This window comes from Lutra lutra, chromosome 15 (genome assembly GCF_902655055.1).
Source record: "Lutra lutra chromosome 15, mLutLut1.2, whole genome shotgun sequence".
NCBI lineage: Eukaryota > Metazoa > Chordata > Mammalia > Carnivora > Mustelidae > Lutra > Lutra lutra.
The window spans coordinates 44,557,477-44,571,956 of record NC_062292.1 but is presented as its reverse complement, the minus strand read 5'-3'; the positions used below and the strand labels follow the sequence as shown (position 1 = coordinate 44,571,956).

The 14,480-nt window shown below is 52.2% G+C and overlaps 1 protein-coding gene across 2 annotated transcripts in view; it reads right to left on the bottom strand.

The window, feature by feature from the left end:
- Positions 1-3,971: 3,971 nt before the first annotated feature.
- The window catches only part of MFSD4A (major facilitator superfamily domain containing 4A), a 29,669-nt gene continuing 19,160 nt past the window's right edge, over positions 3,972-14,480 (bottom strand). Inside the window, exons 7-10 of one of the 2 annotated variants that reach the window (XM_047705516.1) lie at positions 11,710-11,857; positions 8,662-8,732; positions 7,322-7,442; positions 3,972-6,193 (exon numbers count right to left, since the gene is read on the bottom strand). In XM_047705516.1, coding sequence (XP_047561472.1) covers positions 6,138-6,193; positions 7,322-7,442; positions 8,662-8,732; positions 11,710-11,857 — 396 coding nt within the window. In that variant the 3' untranslated portion in view covers positions 3,972-6,137. The remainder of the gene's footprint in view (positions 6,194-7,321; positions 7,443-8,661; positions 8,733-11,709; positions 11,858-14,480) is intronic. The other variant, XM_047705517.1, reaches the window with a different exon arrangement.

Genomic DNA, 14,480 nt, shown 5'->3' with positions numbered 1-14,480 from the left:
ATGGAGTACTGGGTGTGGTGCAAAAATAATGAATACTGTTATGCTGAAAAAATAAAGAATTAATTAAAAAAAAAAAGATAAATCACGCACACACACACAAAAAAATATTCCCTAAAATGAGAGTCCCGTGAGGTCGAATAAGTTTGGGAAATGGGGACACCAGCTCTTGGAGAGTCAAAATGCATTGTTAGAATATGGAAAGCTCTAAGAAATCCTCCAGTAAAACTTGTTTGGTCCACCATTTTCTAACCTTCCTGTGGACTCATTCTCCTGAGAAGCGTAAGGGCCATTTTGTTGCACTTTCTGTGTTTTTTAGATGCCTCTAATGACAAAATTCTAGCCTAACAGCGGGTGATCTCCCAGAGCTCGAGTTTCCAGGTGGGAGAGAATCAGGAGCCGCTGGAAGCTTTCACACCGGTTGTCCCTGGAAAGCACAGCACTGAGATACGCCCTGTAACGGGAGTCCATGCAGGCGACGCCCTTTGGGATCGGTTACCTTCCGAGGATGGTGTGGCATGAAAACCGGAACGGAGACATCATTTCTACCGGATGGAAAGCCCTGGTGTCGAGGTAGTTGCTGGAGCATCACGCTGATGTCGGGATTCCCACTTACTGAATGTGGCGTCGTCATCGTCATTGCCAAGAAACCCTGCGTCAAGGCCACCGTCCGCGTTGCCCGGGCCAGTGGTTGATGCTGGGTCCTCACTGGAACTCCTGGCGGCTCCGGTTACTTCCTCCTCCTCGAGATAACCTTTCACGATGCCTTCTAGGAAACCACAGTGCCTCCTGAACTTCCTCCTCTGGCTTCTCTCACTTGCTCTGCTGGACCGGGTTCTTTCTTCAAATCTCTAGGTGCTGAGGAACCCTAGGGCTCAAGCTTCCAGTCTCTCTAGAGTCTCTCTCTCGATGGTCTCTTCTCCAGTCCCAGGACTTTACGTGTTATTAATGTATGTGGCCACGAAATTTATATCTTTGGGCTTGACTTTTAAGCTCTTTTTTTTTTTTTTAAGATTTTATTTATTTAACACAGAGATCACAAGTAGGCAGAGAGGCAGGCAGAGAGAAAGGGGGAAGCAGGCTCCCTGCTGAGCAGAGAGCCCGATGCAGGGCTTGATCCCAGAACCCTGAGATCATGACCTGAGCCGAAGGCAGAGGCTTAACCCACTGAGCCACCCAGGTGCCCCAGCTTTTAAGCTCTTAACTTTGAAATTCCCCAGCCTTCCTGATACCCAAGGTAGCATCAAAAAATGAACATGTCTGAAACCGAACTTTTTTTAAAAAATATTTTATTGGGGTGCCTGGGTGGCTCAGTGGGTTAAGCTGCTGCCTTCGGCTCAGGTCATGATCTCAGGGTCCTGGGATCGAGTCCCGCATCGGGCTCTTTGCTCAGCAGGGAGCCTGCTTCCCTCTCTCTTTCTCTCTCTCTGCCTGCCTCTCCATCTACTTGTGATCTCTCTCTGTCAAATAAATAAATAAAATCTTTAAAAAAAAATATTTTATTGATTTATTTGACAGAGATCACAAATAGGCAGAGAGGCAGAGAGAGAAGGGGAAGCAGGCTCCCTGCTGATCAGAGAGCCCGATGCGGGGCTCGATCCCAGGACCCTGGGATCATGACCCGAGCCGAAAGCAGAGGCTTTAACTCACTGAGCCACCCAGGCGCCCCTCTTTTTTTTTTTTTTTTTTTTTAAAGATTTTATTTATTAGGGACGCCTGGGTGGCTCAGTTGGTTAAGCAGCTGCCTTCGGCTCGGGTCATGATCCCGGCGTCCTGGGATCGAGTCCCGCATTGGGCTCCTTGCTTGGCAGGGAGCCTGCTTCTCCCTCTGCCTCTGCCTGCCACTCTGTCTGCCTGTGCTCACTCTCGCTTCTCTCTCTATGACAAATAAATAAATAAAATCTTAAAAAAAAAAAAGATTTTATTTATTAGAGATCACAAGTAGGCAGAGATGCAGGCAGAGAGAGAGAGGAGGAAGCAGGCTCCCCACTGAGCAGAGAGCCTGATGCAGGGCTCGATGCGGGGCTCAGTCCCAGACTCTGAGATCATGACCTGAGCCGAAGGCAGAGGCTTTAACCCACTGAGCCACCCAGGCGCCCCTGAAACCGAACTCTTGAGTGCTACCCCCTTTCTCTTCAGTGGTCAGTGGCCTCGTCATAGGGCCAGTAACTCAAGTCACATGCCTTGGCATCATCCTGGATTCCCGCCTTCCTCACACCCACACCCCACCCATCAGCAAATCCTGACTTTGAAAATACAGCTTGAACCCAGTCATATTCACTACCTCTGACGCTACCAACACTGTCCTAGCCATCATCCTGTCTTACATAGTCTAGGCAGCTGTGTCCTTGCTGGACACAGACTGGCTGTGTCCATGCCAGTCCCACGGTTTTCCCCACACAACAACCAGAGCATTACTTTTTAAAAGTGTAAATAGGGACGCCTGGGTGGCTCAGTGGGTTAAGCCTCTGCCTTCGGCTTGGGTCATGATCCCAGGGTCCTGGGATCGAGCCCCACGTTGGGCTCTCTGCTCGGCAGCGAGCCTGCTTCCTCCTCTCTCCCTGCCTGTCTCTCTGCCTACTTGTGATCTCTGTCTGTCAAATAAATAAATACAATCTTTAAAAAAAAAAAAAAGTGTAAATGAGGGGGGCGATCTGGAGGCTCAGTCGTTAGGCGTCTGCCTTCGGCTTAGGTCATGATCCCAGGGGGGTTCTGGGATCAAGACCGTGTCGGGCTCCCTGCTTCCCCCTTCGTCTCTTCACCTCTTCCTCTCCCACTGCCCCTGCTTGTGTTCCCCTCTCACTGTGTCTCTGTCAAATAATAAAATCTTTAAAAAAAAAAAAAAAAGGATAAGTGAGGGGCACCTGGGTGGCTCAGTTAGTTAAGCGTCTGCCTTGAGCTCAGGTCAAGATCCCAGGGGTCCTAGGATCAAGTCCTGCTCATCAGGGAGTCTGCTTCTTCCTCTGCCCGTCTACCTCCCCACCCCTCCCCGCCCCCAACAAATAAATAAAGTCTTTAAAAAAAAAATGTGTAAATGAGACTATGTGCCCTGCCTGCTTGCAACTCCCAGTGAGCTCATATAGAAACCACAGAATCCGGACTCCTGCTGCGGCTTGTAGGATCCGGCCGCTAGCTGCCACTCCCACCCATTTCCTGCCTCTGTCCCCACCTTCCCCACTGCACTTAAGCCCCGCTGACCTGCCGGCTGCTCCTCAGGGGACAACACACCCAAGCTGGCCAACACCCCTGCGCTCCTCCTGTCCCCGGCCCTGTGTCCGGGCGACAGGCTCTTTCCCCGGTACTGAGATCACTGCTCAAACAACACTTCCTTAGGAAGGCTTTTCAGAGCATCTGACAGTCCCTCTTCCCACTCCCTTCCCCCTGCTTTATCTTCCTCTGTGGCACTCCATTATCCCGATGCACGTTCTTGCTGTCCACCTTCCTCCCCCTGCAGTGTAGCCTCCCGGAGGCAGGGACCCCTCGATCAAGCTCTGCTTTATCTCTGCGCCTAATCAGGCCTTGAACACAGCAGGTTCTCCATCAATCATTTAAAAACGAATAAAGGAATCCTCTGAAAGACTTCTAGGCCACTCTGTCTTCCTTTAGTGATGCCAGCACTCGGGTGGATTAGAGTCCCGCCTCTGAGTGGCAGAGGGACAGCTGGGAACAGGATGAGAACGGGATGATCTCCCGCGCTCGGAAATGTCACTCTTAAAAGAAGGAGGACCACGTAAAAAGCCCTCCTTGCTCTGAAACTGATTTTGAAGTGTGGTATAAAAACATATCTGCCTTCCCTTATTCTGATTATATATAGAAGGGAACAGTGATTCTCACTCCTAAGAGTTTTGCTTCTTCTAAAATATCAGCCATGTGAACCTATGGTTTGAGGGAGGCCACTCTTCGGGAAATATTTGGTCATTTGTTTCTGGGCTCCATATAAAAGAATCCATTGTCCGTAATGGATACCACACTTATTAAATTTAAAATATTTTATTTCAGGAAAGGTACACTTAGATTTGTTTCAATCTTGTTTTCTATATCCTTAAATTAATCATGACACCTTAGATAAAGCCAGTGATTCTTCTAAACCTGTATCAAAAGGAAGGATTTTGTTGTTGTTTTTGAAAAACCACAAGAAAAATACAACTGCTTTCTTTTGTGTCCAGGTCAGTGATCCCTCCAGTTCGAGTGCAAATTTAAGTCTGGCAGCCATCAAAGTACTTAGAGATCTTCTTAACACAACACCCCTAGACCCTCAGCTTTCAAAATGAATTTGGATCTGACTTACAATAAATATGTGCCAACCCTAGGAACAATTCTGAAGCTGCTAATGAGGAGGTTTTAAGAATAAAAATTGCTAACGTTGACGAAGCAGTTTCTCTGTCAGCCATATCATCGTTGCTTCAAACAAAGCCACTTTCTTACAGAAGTCCTTTGAGGTAGGGTACGTGCTTTTAGAAATGTCACTTAGATTTAAAAAAAAGAAAGGAAAAAAAAAAAAAAAAGCCAGGCCGGAAGAGCGTCCGTGATCTGTGTGCCCAGGGTCATGTACGCAGCTGGAGGGGGAGGCGGACGCCCCCACCAGGCTGGCTCCCCCTGGAGTCCCACCAGCACACAGGGTGCCAGTGGGGCTGGCTCTCAGGACAGATGCTACAGATCTGGGAGACACCTGTCCGTGCGGGGCGCGCTGCTTACACCCGCTGCTGAGAACCTCGATGCACTGTCCCTGTTCATACCCGTACATCTGTACCGACACAGAGAACCTGCAGGTAAACGAATGTACACTTGCTCTGACAGCCATCTCCCTACCTATGGCCGCCTCGGTGCTCTCAGCCCTTTCCCAGTGTCAGGCTGGGGACACCCTCTGCATTACCATGGGACTCGCTCAGGGCAAGAGGCCTCCTCGGGTGTGCCGCACCGTTTGAATGGCTCCGCAGTCCCGGCTTTTTGTTAAAGGAAAACAAGCTGACACGGTACAAAGAGCTTTTTTTCCCCTCTATAAACGATGGAAAGTTAAAATTAGATATTTTGGAGAAATTCTGGTGCTGTTTTTCCACCTTCTAGAAGTGCAGTCCAGAAAAACAGAATCTTCATCCCATTCTCCCAGAAACTTCGGGGCGGTTAGCATTGGTGGTTAGCAGTGGTATGCTGGTGGATGTTTAACAGTGGGCTCATGGGGGGCCAGCGGGGGGGCGCAGAAGAAGAGCCAGGATCATAGCCTTTACCGGTTTCTGTGGGATGAATATTCCCGTGTGGCCGATCTCCAGCCACCAAACATGTGATCCCTGAAAGTGCTGTCGGAAACAGATGCTCAGAAGCACACCTTTCCGATATACAGATGCAAGACAGATAAAAAAAAAAAAAAAAAAAAACCCTCAAGGAAGTGATGAGTTTTGAGTGGTTATGACCTTTGTTTTTAATGTAATTAGTTGTAAGTTTCTGCAATTTCATTTTGAATAATGGCTGTGTGTAACAACCAGCTCTCGAAATGAAATTTTAACAAGGCAAGTCTGAGCTAGCCCAGCATACCCCTGAATTAGTGTCCCAAAGATAGCAAGATCTAACTTTTCCTTATGATGTTTGGATGTTAAATGAACTACTGATAGCAGCAACCACAATCCGAGGGACCTCAGACTCTCAAAAACAAAAAAAGCACATACACCCTTTGAGCATGCCAGGGAAGAGCTTGGGGTTTGTCTTCGACCAATTTAAAATATATTTACATCTAGCCATGATCTTTGAACTTTACAACTTCAACTTATCCTTCCAAACTTCAACTAAAAGTGATCTTCAAACCCAGGTGGGACATGGTCCATGCAAGAGGGGACCGACGGAGTGAAGCGTGTGGCTGTCTTCCTCCTTCCCATCTGGGTGTCCCGGACAGCTCTGACCAAAGGTCCAAACCAGGGAAGAGAAAGGGAACTTGAATATCCATCCCATAAACTTCTAATGATTTGCCGCAGGAGGATCCAGGTACCAGAAGTCAATTTAATCTCTTCTACCCAACCAAGGATTAGTGGAGAAGATCCGAGCCAAGCCATGGGGAGATGCCCCCACGGCCTCCCCCCGCTGTCTGGAACACTTCGGTCTGTGCTGGCGCCCAAGGGCCTGGCGGTCTCGCCCGGCCCCTTCACCCAGCTTTACCTCTGGTAGCACTCTGAGCTTTCCATCCCTAGGGCTTTGTCCTGGGTAGGAGCTACGAGAGAAAAAAACAGGTAGTCGGCAGCAACGATTACTTCTGAACGCTTTCCCGGGCTTTTGTTTCTCTATCCCTTCTACAGCTTGGCAGGGAGCCAAGTCCAAAGACAGACTCCCTAGTTCTGGCAAACCAGAACCAGTAACCATTGGTGGAGGCAGTTTGTTGAGACTAGCGTGGGCTTGGGGAAGAGAGGTTACTTTTTGTCTCCCACGAATAGGGAACTCTATGGGTGTCGCTCCTTGCAAATTTGGCAAACATTTCTCGAACCTGAATGAAGGCTCCTGCTTAGCGCTAGGCTAGGAACCTGCCACCTGGGGAGCAAGGCCACAGCCAAGTGCCAAGTGGGGGCCTCCCATCGGTCTTCTGGGCCTTTAAACTGAGTGGCCGCCTGCGAGAGAGAGGACTACAGATACCTTTTCCACTTTTTTTGTGATTTTTTTTTTCTTCTATGGAGAGGATGAGGGCTCTGCCTGGGCATGCTCTCTTAAGAACTGACTCCAGGCAGAGCTGATACGCTTGCTGGGGCCTTGAGATCTCTGGGCAGAAAGGCCGGGAGGCAGGGAGGCTCGGGGGTATGAAAATAGCTTTGGGACTCCTCTGCCTGGGGTCTCCAGGAACCGAAACTATTCTTAGGAGGCGTCTCTGCCCTGAAGGAGCTTTCCTTTGCCGCTTGGCCCGAAGGACCTCTTTTTGGAAAAGAAATCTGGACAAAAGTCAAAATCCTAAACTGCAAAGAGATGGCCAATTAGGCTTCTGGGCCGCGTTCCAGCCGAGGAGGCAGACTCTGCCTTTCAGGGCCCCGCACGGGCTGGAAAGAGATTCTTGGCCCGTGGTCCCTTGGCTTGGTGGGACGCAGGAAGCCAAGTTCACAATCCATGGCCCTCTCCTCCTGGAGAAGGCATGAGTCAGCCTATCCCGTTCCCTCCTGCCCTAAGCGTCCAGCGCACACAATCGCACGGCAAAGCAGGAAGAGGGGGAAAGGAAGCTGTAGAAAAATAAACATTTCCTTGCATTTGACTTGGAACAGAATAGCATTCGTGGCAAGCTAAGATCTGGGGCATCTCTCACGGCTCCCTCCTCCCCCCGGTTTTCCTCCTCTTGCGTAGACACAGATTCTTTCCTTACCCGATGAGAGCTCAGGATGCATCCTGTGGAGAAACAGGAGCAAGACATAGAAGGTGAAAGCCAGGCAACCAAAGATCACGCCGCAGACCAGGAAACTATGGCTGCCCTGAGCTTGGAATATCTGCCAGAGGGGAGAACAGACACAGACCGTCACACCATCGCATGAAAGGGGCACAGCAGGAAGCAGCTCTCCCTGAACCCCTGTCAGCTGCAGCCCTGTCACCACCCCGATGGGCAGGTCATGGGCGGGAGGGCCACCTCGGCCTCGCTTCAAGGTTCTATTTCTGGAGGAGGCAGAAATCCTGCTCTGAGGCAGGGGCTGGATCCCATGACCCCTGCCGTCCCTGCTGGCTCTTGTCTGGGATCTTCTGGAAATCTCCATCTCCTCCTTAAAAGTCTGAGCATAGGGTTTCTCTATGCACAAGTCCTAATCAGACTTTGCAGAGGATTTTATGGGTGTCCCTTTATCATGGAAAATGTAAAGCAGAGGCCGAAGGAGCTTATGGAGCTCCCAGGGACCCATCACCTGACTTGAACAATTAGCACCAACTTCCTCTGTACTCCCCCTCCCCGCCCCACTTCTTCCCTAGATTACACTGAAGCAAACCCCAGACATCACGTCATTTCGACGCAGCCCTCCCCGCTCCGGGCAGGGTACCAGAAGAGAGAAGGAGGGCTGTGATTAGGGCATGTGGGAGACCGAGAGACCTAGGCTTGAGCGTCCTGTTACTTATTAGAAGTCGGACTGACGGAGGGCAAGTTGCTAATTTACCTGACCTTCAGTAACCCCCTTTGGAAGAAGGACAATGACAATTATATCAATATATATGCCTTATACTCTTTAATAAATAACAGATTTTTGTCCCCCTGGTGAGCAGATGAGACATGGGTCTATCTGAAGAGAAGTGGGAGGGCTGGCCCTTGATCGGGGCGGGACTTGGGCAGGACAGCTGGGCCCGGTGGAGGGTGGCCAAAGGCTAGGAGAGGTGGGGTAGGGACAGTGGAATGAGAAGGGGAGGGGAAACGAACTCCTGACTCCATCAATCCCATCCCAGGCTCTGGGAGCTAACGAACGTTCCCACGGGGCCCCGCTGGCCGCGCTCCCAGACAGGCCTGGTGTTTGCGTTGGACCGGACCATCCATGCCTTCCCATCTCCAAGTCCCACATTCGGAAGCTCGAACTTTCAAAGCTGGCTCAGAGGCACAAACAGGTCACAGAGGGGGCCCTGCCTGCTGGGCGGGACCCTCAGGGAAGGGACAGCTGCTGGCTGCAGCCTCCCGCCCGCTCGGAGGAGGTCCCCCCAAATGCTGGCCCCTTCCCTTCGAGCTTCCCCACATACCGAGCCAACCAGCATCTGGAGAACCATCTCGCCAATTCCGGCCCCTGTCACCAGCACCGTGGTCGCACAGCCTAACCCGAAGAGAAGGGTTTGGGTCAGTAAACGCAAATTAAAGAGACAGAAGTCAGCTGGTATAACCCCAGTTATTGCTGGAAGACTCCGGGAAATGGTGCGACGGCCTGAGAAGACTACTTCGGATTTCTCAGATTTCTCACACTCTGGCCCTTAACTTGGCTGCAGGAGTGCTTGGGTCCTGCTGTCACGACGTTTTCACGGTTCTAGAACCTTGAAGTCCTCAGGTTTACCTTGGGGGCGAATTCCAAGTTGCTCAGCCTGGCATTAGGAAGGGTCCTTCCCAATTTGACTGCCACCTGCCTTTCCAGAAAGCTTTCTTGACCTGCCCTGGGCAGACGGATGGCCTCCCTGCCCCGGCACCGCACTGATGACCCCACCTCTGCTCCCTCCGGCAACATGGCACAGACCTTCCAAGTCTAAGCTTCCCAGTCCGGCTCAGGCCCCAGGCCCCACGGTGTCAGCTACTAGCCTTATGACCTTAGGCCCGTTCTCTCCCTTCTCTAGGCCTCAGTTTCCTTCTGTAAAATGGGCACAAACACCTCCACAGGGTTGCCCTCTGGAAGGTCCTATGCAGTATAGGGATGTGCTTAGCCTTGTGAGGGTGCACAGCGAACCCTCGAGACCCCACCAGCTGTCAGCCTCACCCATTCAACGCTGCCTTCAGGATCAAGTTCCCAGGGTTTGCAGGGCCCTTTATAACCTGTCCCTGCAGAGAGCTCAGCCACCTCTCACCCCTGCTCACGATCTCGCTTAGTGGGTTTTGAATAAAACAGAGATCGTCATTGTCGACTATGGGCATCAAGGTCTTCTTGCAGACTGGCTTGTATTTGTTTCTCTCTCTGGCTTTGCTGTCACCCTGTTCACCGCCCCCCACCCTTCCCTGGAATGCCTTTCCTTTCTCCTTCTGCCTTTCCGGATCCTGGGCCAGCTCCCATCCCATCAACTCCGTGAAGCTGTGTGTGGATTCTACACCGGTCACTCCCTTCTCTGAATTCCAGTAGCATCCACGTCTATTCTACTCATTCACTCGAAAACCTTCTAGTACTTTCTGTGCATCAGGTGCCGAGCTGAACACCAAGAGGACTCAGGGGACTAGAGTTAACATGTAGATTGAGCGGCCGTTAAGCTGCTAAGTCAAGTGTTCTACATTTCCTCAAATGCACAAACAATCCTCCAGGTAAGTATGTGCGCCCCATTTTGTAGATGAGAAAACTGAGGCTCAGAAAGGGGAAGAAAAGGGAATCGTACAAGATCACAAAGCCCGAAAGTGTGCAGGCAAGACTGACGTTCCAGGGCCCGCAGGGAGCATGTCATCGAAGAGAGGACACAGATACAGAAGCTGAGGCAGGTACAACGGGGAGGGGTACAGCTTTCCAGGGGGAGTTCAGAGAAGCTTCCAGAAGGGGTGGGCAGGGACAGGGCAGAGTGGGCACTCCAGGAAGAGAACAGCAGGTCATTCACCATGGCTAGCATGCAGGCCCTGAGAGGCAGCGGGACAGGAAGAGGCGTGAGAAAGGAAAAGAGCCCCCCAGGAAGTCAGGAAGGCCGCGGCCAGCTCTCTTTCGCAGGGAGCCCTCCGAAGCAGTGTGGGGGACGGCCTCCCAAGTGGTCCCAGCCCGGCTGCAATTCAGAGCCCCCAGCGGCTCTGGATCCGTTCCATCGAACGTTGTGGAAGTGCTCCAGGTGATTGTAATGTGGGGGCAGCACTGAGAGCCACTGAGGGAGGCAAATGCGAAGGGGACAGGCCAAGACCTGCCAAGGCAGGGAGGCAGGCCATCAGAAACTGGGAAAAGCTGGGCACCGTGGAGGATTCCAAGCAGGCACCTGCTGGGAAAGGCCTGAACTAAGGCAGGGATGGCGAGAGAGGAGAAAATGGATTTGAGAGATCATTTGCAGGCAGAATCAACCAATACCAACTGGTGTTATTATTACTGTTATTCCATTTGGCTTAGTTCATTCATTAATTTCTTTTTAAGTAGGCTCTGCGCCCAAGCAAGGTGGGGCTTGAACTCACAACTCCGGAGTCAGGAGTTGCATGTTGTACGGACAGAACCAGCCAGGAGCTCCTAGACTCTAACACTAGCTGACCACTTAGAACTCTGGGATCTTCCGTGTGACGTGGGATACCCACGTTCTTTTTCTGCGTCATTTACTCACTTGGGGTTTGGAGATCATCCTTAAATTTCAAGGACCCAGGCCTCCCATCTCTTGTTACTGTGGGTAGCTGAATTGGTCTTGGCTCTATGACTCTGCCCCCACCCCCCAACCCCACCACTCCTCCCCTAAAGAAATCACTCCTCTTTGACATTGGTTTTCCGACACCCTAGGGCACTCTAGTGGCTTCTATGGGTAACATTAAGTGTTCAAAACATAATTATTTTTAATTAACTCATTTTAAGAAAAGATATTTTGCTGTATGCAGCTGGGAGGCTACAGAAAGAGGAGGGAGATTAGTGGAGAGAATTTGAGGTTTCTGACATCAAAGAAGCCCATCGTCACAACCCCAAGTCAAGTGCAGAGCCGCTGTTCCACTCCTCTAGGCTTCCAAAAACACCCAAAAGCACAGTGGAGCCAGGAGGTGCTGTCACTGAGCAGTGATCAACCCCTTTCCAATGCCATCACTGCCCTGGTCTTGGGACTCGGAATTTCCAGCACAGCCATGATCGCCAGGGGCGGGTCAGCAGGCATTACCACGGGAAACAGAAAATAGGAAAGAGAAGCTTACTGCTTCTCAGGGCCCCGAAGTCAGGGGACCCAGGTGTAAGGCTGCATGGGGGAAGCCACGGAGGTCAGCGCAGGCCCAACTGTGAAGCGGCTCCCAGCCCAGTTCGGAGGTTAGTGGGGGACCTGCATTTCGGGGAGGGGGTAGAGCAGCGAAGGAGCCGGAATATACCACGGAAAGGGGGGGGGGCGGGGAGGACGTGGCACCCAGCCAGGGAGGACGCTCGGGGCTCTGCACCCCTGCCCACCCACCTTTGTACTGCAGAATGTCCTCCGTGTAGGCCAGCATGCTGGGGAACGTGCTGCTGAGGAACAGGCCCAGGCTGGCTGTCCCCACGAACAGGAAGGCGACGTTGTAGGAGAACACGAGAAACACCAGGAACGTCATCACCACGCCGACCTTCGACAGCAAGGACGGAGGCTGTTAGCCACTGGGAAGAGCGGGGCCTCGGGTTCCTGACTTGGAAAGGGCCACGCTGACCCCAGGGCGGCGCTGTGTGACCACGACGCCTCCCCGTGGACTCTGTGGGAACTGCACCTTCCCCAGGCTGGGCTCCGCGGAGGAAGCCCTGGGAACTGAACGGAGGGCGGCGGCTGGGGGAGGGGGCGGCGAAGGAGCCGTCCAGACCGGTGGGCAGACGGCTGCCGTCACACTCAAGAAGCGCTTGGCGAGGCAGTACCTCCTGTCCCCAAGGTCTTATCTGTGAGCACGGGGACTTCCAGCCAAGCCATCAGCTCTCTGCCCTCCACTCCTCACGAAGACGTGCTGCTTCTCTTGCCCCAAAAGCCGTGAGCTCGCAGAGGAAGCCCAGGAGTAACAGGAGAAGCTGGCAGGGCTGGGGGCGGTAGTAGGGGTGGATGGTGGGGTCCCCACCCTCTGGGGACCCAGGAGGACCTCCCAGGAAGAGGGTCGGTGGCCGTGGCAGTTTGGCTCCCCTCACCCAAGGCTCAGACTCCTGTGACCAGATTCCTGCTTGGGGTTAGAGGTCCCTGGGATGTGGACTCAGGGACCAGAGATCTTTCTAGTTCAGAAAGGGTCTCTGTCACATGGGCATTGTTTTGTTAAGTCACGCTTTTTCTAAATCCCTTAAAAATGCTTTTATGTCAACATTGAATACTTTCTTTCTTTCTTTTTTTATTTATTTGTCAGAGAGAGAGTACACACAAGCAGACAGAGAGGCAGCAGAGGCAGCGAGAGAGGCAGGCTCCCTGCCAAGCAAGGAGCCCAATGCGGGACTTGATCCCACGACCCTGGGATCATGACCTGAGCTGAAGGCAGCAGCTTAACCCACTGAGCCACCCAGGCGTCCCAATACTGAATACCTTCTATGCAAAATTCCCGTGGGGGGGAAAAAAATTCCGCTGGGAAGAAACAGGCAGCTTGGGTCTGGAGGCAGAAGATCCAGGTGTAAGTACCAAGTCTGGGGCTTTGAGGTCCTTGATCTCTCTGATTCTAGGCCCCTAGTCTGCAGAATTGGTTACCAAAGCTCCCCTGGAGAGTGCTAGAGAAATGACAGCAGCACAGGGGCTCTTAAACTGTGAGTCTTCAGACAACGCTCACTCCTAGTATTTGTGTTTTGAGCGTAGAAGATATGTAAGAAACCACCTCCAGCCCCACCCCGACCCTGGCTGATTGACAGATGAAATGAGCCTGGGCACAGGGAAGGGATGGTCACCCTCCCCAGGCAGATTCCAGGGACGTGCTCCAGCTGGAGGAACGAAGTCAGCAACTGCCACCCACGAGCGCCCTACCCTTCACCCTTCTTTACCAGCCCCCCAGTCTCTGTGCAAGATCTCAGTCTCAGACTGTGGCTCAGAGGCCTTGTCAGCTTGTCCCCGAGGGGGTTCACAGCAAATGGCGGCTGATGGAGACACACTCTCTTCACAACGGAGAAGCGAAGCGAAAGACTTCTCTCATGCAGTAAAAATGCGAAAGCAGTAGACATAGTTAAGGTTCCAAATATAATGTATTTCCTTGGCACATAAAATGGCCCCGCAGCCTCACTGCTCTTTCTTCCTCCTCTGCTCAATCTTTCAACGTTGGCGCGGCCCCAGACTCCCCTGGCTCTTCTTTGTCTGCATTTCCTGCTGGTCCAGCGCCATGGTTTCAAATATCTCTACGCCCAGTCTCTTAAACTCATCCCTCCAGCCACGACCTGTGTCCAGAGCTCCAGCCTGGCACGAAATACCACCCCTTTGATGGGTGACTGGCTGGCTGACATGATTGTCCGAACGGAACTTGGCCTTTCCTCCCCCAAACCGACTCTTCCCCCTGACCCCCAACATCAGTGATGTGGGTGCAGCAGACAGGCCCTGTATCTAAGGTAGTCCTCAATTCCTTATTCCCTCCCCTCCTACATTCAGGCCAGGGCAAATCCTACCAACTCCACCCAAATAAAAGGTAGACTCTTGGACCTCTCCAAACCCATCCTGACCACCCTCATCCGGCCGCAGCCTCTCATGTGTGGACTTCGAGACGGGCTCCTCACCGTCTCCTTCCTTGATCGACTCTCACCCAGGACAGGGGAGTATGTTTTTGAAATACAAAGCAGATCATGTCCACTCCCTGCCTAACACCTACTGAAGGCCTGCCTTACTCCCACTTTGAATAAAACCCCAAACCTGGCTTACAAGGCCTTTTGCAGGATCTAGCCCACGTCTGCTGCCCCAACCTGTCCTCCCTGCTCCCTGTCGCTGACCCTGCCCACCATGCTCCCTCCCAGTTACCCAGTTAACTTCACCCTTGGGCCTTTCAACCAGCAGTGGCCTCTGCCCGGACCATTCCCCCCTCCGTGCCACCGTGGCACTGGCCCCTTCTGGAAAGTCAGTTCCCAACTTGCATGCCTGGGGCAGAACCAGGGCTTTGAAGATGCTATTCCTGGCCCCCCTGCTGCCTGGCCACCCCATTTTCAAATCAGATTTGAAATTGCAGGAAATTTACAGGAAAGCCATGAAGAGTCACCCTGAAAATCCCTAGACTTGGGGGAGTTTGAAAAACACCTCTCTTCTTTTAGCCTGGGTGA